Source organism: Camelina sativa, chromosome 18, assembly GCF_000633955.1.
Source record: "Camelina sativa cultivar DH55 chromosome 18, Cs, whole genome shotgun sequence".
In the NCBI taxonomy this organism is placed as follows: domain Eukaryota; kingdom Viridiplantae; phylum Streptophyta; class Magnoliopsida; order Brassicales; family Brassicaceae; genus Camelina; species Camelina sativa.
Window position 1 is genome coordinate 14,755,339 of NC_025702.1, and position 6,087 is coordinate 14,761,425.

Sequence of the window (6,087 nt, forward strand, 5' to 3'; positions counted from 1 at the left end):
TTTCTTTTTTTTTTTTTTTTTTTTTGAAGCCTCTCTATTTATGTTGATTGTGTACTTGATTGAGTCTGATTTGTATTGCAGGATGCATATCCTATTGGTAGTGTCTTCCGAAGTCTTGTGCGTTTAACGTTATGCACATGCAAAACAAAGTGGTTGGATGTACTTTTGTGTATGCTCAGAGCCTCTCCTAATTTACGAGCTCTCAAACTTTGTTCTGTACGTAAATCTAAACCTGAATTATTTCATTTTCCTCTCGACCAGTATATATTATTAATCCATTTTACATGTTGTATCAGTACCATAATAAGGATTATCCACGTCCGTGCTGGAGTGAACCGAGTTCAATTCCTAAGTGTTTGGTAACGAGTCTTGAAACTCTCAAATGGGTAAATTATGAAGGGTACGAAGAAGAGAAACAAGTAGCAGCATTCATCTTAACAAACGCAAACCGTTTGAAGAAGGCAATTTTCTCCTCTGATGATTCCAACGATCACGAGAAATCTGAGATGCTTAAAGAGTCGTTGTCATCATCATCGCCTATGTGTTCACGTACTTGCCAGCTTCTATTTGACTGAAGCATATTTGTTTGGTTGGTGTTTACTTTTGAATTCTTAGATAAGCTTAGTAAACACATTATTGAAGAATGTAATGGATAGATACATTACTCGGGCCCAATTCTAAGAAATAAAGTTCACGCGTCTATTATTATAAAGTTAGAGAAAACATAAAAATTTCATTATCAATCTAAAAATGTCTACATCAAAACGAATATATATTTACATACATTTGTTTACATAGAAGAGAAGATACCTTTATATTTCCATTGCAACTAGAATATACAACATTACAACTAGTCATTATAATATAAACCAAACAAATAGTAATCTAACTCAAATAAAGGAAGACCACACAGGCGTTGAATCAATCAGGCTAGTGATATAAATTTGTAAAGGAAGCAAAAAAGACTATAATTAACAAAGTCTTAAACTTGATTAATAATTAAATTAAAGATAATAAATGCTAATTAAGAAAAGGATGACATAAAGTAAAGAGGAGACAAGGGGAACGAACTGAGTTGGGGTGTTGTTTAGACCGAAGACGAAGAGGACGTGGTTGGGTTGTTTTGTTTCTGTTTCCTTCCACTCTTTCTTCTTCTTCATTTCCTCTTTCTTTCTCCATTTTTAAAAGTTTTATTTCTTGGGGTTTTCAAGAAGTAAAAGCAGAGACATTAATTAAAGGTATGTTTTTTGTGTTGTGGGTTTGTCAACATTTCTGGGTTTTTTTTTTTTTTTTCCTTTTCTTCAATGGATTTGTTTTGAGAAATTATATGACAGGAAAAGCAAGAAATTTGATTCCTTTTTTGAAGGGTTTTGTTTATTTTACAAAGATTCTGGGTTTTCTATAATTTTTTCCATATGGGTTTTGGATTTTATCCAAATTTGTTTTAAAAAGATTTTAGCTTTTCTTCTCCTTTTTTTTTACAAAGATGTTCTTATCCGAATTTGATAGGTCAAAATCATTAAAATTCTGGGAAATTAATGACAAAAATCTACTCATTTTGAGGAAGTTATAAACTTTATAGGGTCTTAGATCTGAATTTATATATTTTTTTCATTGTGTGTTCTTCTTCTGGTTTTGCAGAATCAAGAGATTTGGGGGAGGTGAAGGATTGAGAGAGAGACATGGATGAAACAATGGCAGCTAGGTATTGGTGTCACATGTGTTCACAAATGGTGAATCCAATAATGGAATCTGAGATCAAATGTCCCTTTTGTCAAAGCGGGTTCATAGAAGAAATGAGCAGTAATGTCAATGGAGGTGGAGGTGGAAGTGGAGTCAGAGGCATAACAAGAGATGTTCAAGATTCAGAAACCGATTTTGGAACAGACCGTGCGTTGTCTCTATGGGCACCAATCTTGCTTGGGATGATGAGTAGTCCTAGGAGACGAAGAAGGTTTAGGAGATCAGAGTTTGGTGAAGACAATGATGATGATAATGTTGATGATGAGTTGAACAATGTTGATGGGAATGATAACAGTAATCTGTATCGTCATCATCATCATCGAGCTAGGCGACATGGTGGAGAGATTGATTTGGATAGAGAGTTTGAATCTATCTTGAGGAGAAGACGAAGAAGCTCAGGTAATATATTGCAGTTGCTTCAAGGGATTCGTGCTGGGATTGCTTCTGAGTATGAAAGCTCTGATGAGAATCCTCGAGAGAGGGATGGTAACAACAACAGTAGAGTTATAATGATCAATCCGTATAACCAATCTCTTGTTGTTCAAGGGTCTTCTGATCAAAATCATCAAAATCATCATCATCATCATCCTTCATTGACTTCACTTGGAGATTACTTCATTGGACCTGGATTAGATCTTTTACTTCAGCATTTAGCTGAGAATGATCCTAATAGGCAAGGTACTCCACCTGCTCGTAAAGAAGCTGTTGAAGCTTTACCCACTGTTAAGATAACTGAACCTTTGCAATGTTCTGTTTGTTTGGATGATTTTGAGAAAGGAACCGAAGCTAAAGAGATGCCGTGTAAGCATAAGTTTCATATCCGTTGTATTGTCCCTTGGCTTGAGCTTCATAGTTCTTGTCCTGTTTGTCGATTTGAGCTTCCTTCTAGTGCTGATGATGATGATGAGACAAAGACTGATTCCACCGAGAGACCGCCAAGAACAAGAAATGTTCGGGATACTAATAACAGAAACGTTGTTGAGAGTGTTGGTAGTGGGGAGAGAGGAAGAGAGGATGATGCGAGGAGTGGAAATGGAAGACGGTTTTCGTTTCCATGGCCGTTCAGTGGATTGTTCTCTTCATCATCTTCTTCTTCGGCTTCTTCATCCTCTGGAACTCAATCTGGTGAGAACAATTTCTACTCAAGATCTTCTGGTTCCTCTCGCTGATTTGTTCTTGTTCTTGTTCTTGTTCTTCCATCTTTTGTTGCTCTCTCAAATATCTCAAGTTCTAGCTCTTAAATTTGTTATGGACTCTCTGCATTTCATTCTCTGCTTTTATTATGTACAGAAAAATGATGTTCTTTCACTCAGACTGTTGAACAAATCAAATCCATTGTTGTTGTACAGAGACGATCAAATTCAGTTTGTGTGTTTCCATTGTTTTTTGTTTTCCAAATTGTGTCTTCTTAATACTATGAAGTATCTGTCAGCTGATGTCCAAATAATGATGCAAATGTTACATAATAGAGGAAATGATTCAATCTTTTTGTCGGAATGAGCTTTGTATGGGCGATGATGATTCAGTCTTTGTACAGAGATGATCAAATTATGTGTGTTTCCATTATCTTTGTGTTTTTTAAAATGGAGTTTCAGAAATATGAAAATTATATTTTTCAGTTGAAGCCCAAATAATGATGGAAGTTTTACAAAAATAGAGATAATGATTAGTCTTTGTCGGAATGATTTTTGTATGGGGCGATGATTCATGGCTGTCTTCTTTTTGTCTTCATGCCCTGTCAATTTTAAGAATAAGAAACATATTTCACCATTATATTTGGCTTATACGTAAGAAATATACTTCAAAAAACAATAAGAAAATCATGATAATGGATACGTGTATGAATGATCCAATAGTTTCCATACAACCCAAAAAAATCCCAGGAGCTGTTAAGTGGATTCACCGGTCACAATAGTAGTGGTAATATGCAAAAAAATAGAACTTGAGTTTTCTATCTCAAGATGTAAATCACAATCTTGAATACTTTCATGATAAAACGTTTATAATAGGAGCGTTCTCCAAACGCCAAAAACGGAGTTTTTGAATGGAATCATCACTTGACGGTCAAGATCTTGATCACAGAAGCATTACCAACTCGGAGTAGAGCAACAACGGAGTCTCCAGTCTTACACAGCTCTTTCTCTTTCCCGTACTGAGTCGCAAACTCAATAGCTTCTTCTGTTGATTCATCGTGTGAAGCTCTTGCGGATCCAGCGTAGAGCACTGGGATCAGACCACGGAAGATAAGGCTGTGTCTCGCGGGGGACTCGTCGCTGCAAGACCAGTCGAAGAAGTCGGTTTTGATCTCTGGAACAACGACAGATAGAATAGGCATTCCTGGTCTGTACTTAGCCACAAGTCTCGCTGTGCTTCCTCCTCTGGTTAGAACCATGATGAGAGTAGCTCTAGCTGAGTTAGCGGTTCTGACAGCTGAGGATGCGAGTGACTCGAGTGGGCTCATTGGAACTGGAGAGTACAGCATGATCCTCTTGAAGACATCACCGTAGTCGAGGGTGCTCTCAGCTTCCACACAGATCTTAGCCATTGTACGTACAGCTAGTTCAGGGTATGCTCCAGCTGCGGTTTCACCACTGAGCATGACACAGTCTGTACCGTCGAGGACCGCGTTTGCAACATCTGTGGCTTCAGCTCTAGTGGGTCGAGGAGACTTGATCATGGACTCGAGCATCTGAGTCGCTGTGACCACAGGTTTTCCCTGGATGTTGCATTTGTAGATCATCACCTTCTGAGCTAAGAAGATCTTCTCAATCGGGATTTCCATACCCAGATCTCCTCTGGCAATCATGAAAGCGTCTGAATTGACCAAAATGTCATCGAAATTTGCCACACCTTCTTGGTTCTCAACCTAATCAATCATAAAGAAGATAGCACAAAACCATCACAACCTAAAGATTTGATCCTGTAATTTCCGGAACTAAGAAAGAGAGCTTTGATTAAGCATACCTTAGACATGAGAAGAATAGTTTTTGCATGCTTCCCTAGTAGTTTCCGGACCTGGACTAAGTCTGAACCTTTTCTAACAAAAGACAGAGCAATCATGTCAATTTGATTTGGGACTCCCCACTGCATGATGTCTTCTTTGTCTTTCTCAGTGAGAGTTGGGAGATCCACAACAACACCTGGGAGATTAACGTTCTTTCTCTCACCGAGCATGGCACTGTTCTCACACCGGCAACGGACTGTACCGTTCTCTCTGTCACAAGAGAGGACCAGTAACGAGATTGTACCATCAGCACAAAGTATGACCATCCCTGGGTTGACATCTACAGCCAGCTTTTTGTAGCTCATGCATATCGTGTTCTCGTCACCCTTCAAGTCATAGTCCGTCGAAATGGTGATCTCTTGGCCTTGTGTCAGTTGAATTGGTTTCCCATCTTTCAAGAACCCGGTTCGGATTTCTGGACCCTTTATAAGATAAAAAAAACAACAACAACCCTCTATTAGCATAATCAAAAAACCATATAAATCTGTCACAATTTACATACACAAGACATAAGGTGACAGAACAAATCTTCAACTGAAAAACCAAACAGGTTAAAAGTATCAACTGAAATTTGGTTAGAACTTTTTACTTCACACACTAATGCCATTCCCCGGCTACCAAAAAAAACATAATCATAGACAAGAAGAGAGAACAGCAATTTAAGAAGATTGTCTATCAACACTATGTTTCTTCTTACTCTACAATTAGAAGTCTCCTGTCTCTTAAGCTGTCAATATGGCTGCTTTAAGCTAAACGTATATACAAGAACCAAGTTAAGGAAACAAATCAAAATTTAAAATTCACACTGAGTTGAATTTCGAGTATAACTTCTTCTTCACACACTAATAAACTCTCTCTGGCCACAAAATCACAGAAAAGAGAGAACAGTTCAAGAACATCCTCTATCACCACTCTCCACATATTGACTCTAGATCATCTATTGATACCGTATTTATAACCTTCACTCTAGCTTTTAATATTGTCAACTTATTTGGTCTAACTCGAGTTCAAAGAAGAAACAATTACGATACCACACAGATCTAGATTCATAATTTAATAAAAAAATTTGGCAATTCCCAGAAGTTAAAAAGCACCATTCATGAGAGTAAGGTTTGTTAGAGTTCTATATTAGTAAGAGTTAAAATTATTTAGAAAAAAAAACAAAGAAATATGATATAAATAGACAAAAACAGAAACAATTTTACCAAACATAGATGAGTACAAAAGAGGCATGAAACAAAACATTTTATACAAAAAATCAATCAAAAATAAAATAGACCGTCAGTGTTACAGATCAAGATGTAGAAATAAACCAATCAGAGACCACAAAAAAAAAAAAA

The 6,087-nt window shown here is 37.1% G+C and overlaps 3 protein-coding genes across 3 annotated transcripts in view; 2 read left to right on the forward strand and 1 right to left on the reverse strand.

The window, feature by feature from the left end:
* Positions 1 to 575, forward strand: part of LOC104763501 (probable FBD-associated F-box protein At1g32375) — a 961-nt gene extending 386 nt beyond the window's left edge. Inside the window, exons 2-4 of the mRNA XM_010486863.1 lie at positions 82 to 117; positions 180 to 216; positions 297 to 575. Coding sequence (XP_010485165.1) covers positions 82 to 117; positions 180 to 216; positions 297 to 575 — 352 coding nt within the window. The remainder of the gene's footprint in view (positions 1 to 81; positions 118 to 179; positions 217 to 296) is intronic.
* LOC104761693 (E3 ubiquitin-protein ligase RNF126-like) lies at positions 949 to 3,124 on the forward strand. The gene is made up of 2 exons (XM_010484809.2): positions 949 to 1,238; positions 1,642 to 3,124. Exon 2 carries the CDS (start codon positions 1,683 to 1,685, stop codon positions 2,910 to 2,912), a length of 1,230 nt encoding a protein of 409 aa, XP_010483111.1. The 5' UTR covers positions 949 to 1,238; positions 1,642 to 1,682; the 3' UTR covers positions 2,913 to 3,124.
* The window catches only part of LOC104761694 (probable pyruvate kinase, cytosolic isozyme), a 4,085-nt gene continuing 1,548 nt past the window's right edge, over positions 3,551 to 6,087 (reverse strand). Inside the window, exons 2-3 of the mRNA XM_010484810.2 lie at positions 4,708 to 5,169; positions 3,551 to 4,609 (exon numbers count right to left, since the gene is read on the reverse strand). Of these exons, the coding sequence (XP_010483112.1) occupies positions 3,797 to 4,609; positions 4,708 to 5,169 (1,275 nt within the window). The 3' untranslated portion in view covers positions 3,551 to 3,796. The remainder of the gene's footprint in view (positions 4,610 to 4,707; positions 5,170 to 6,087) is intronic.

What these genes read in the sequence shown, in the direction of transcription:
- LOC104761693 (XM_010484809.2), top strand. Translation starts at nt 1,683, where the DNA reads ATGGATGAAACAATGGCAGCTAGGTATTGGTGTCACATGTGTTCACAA.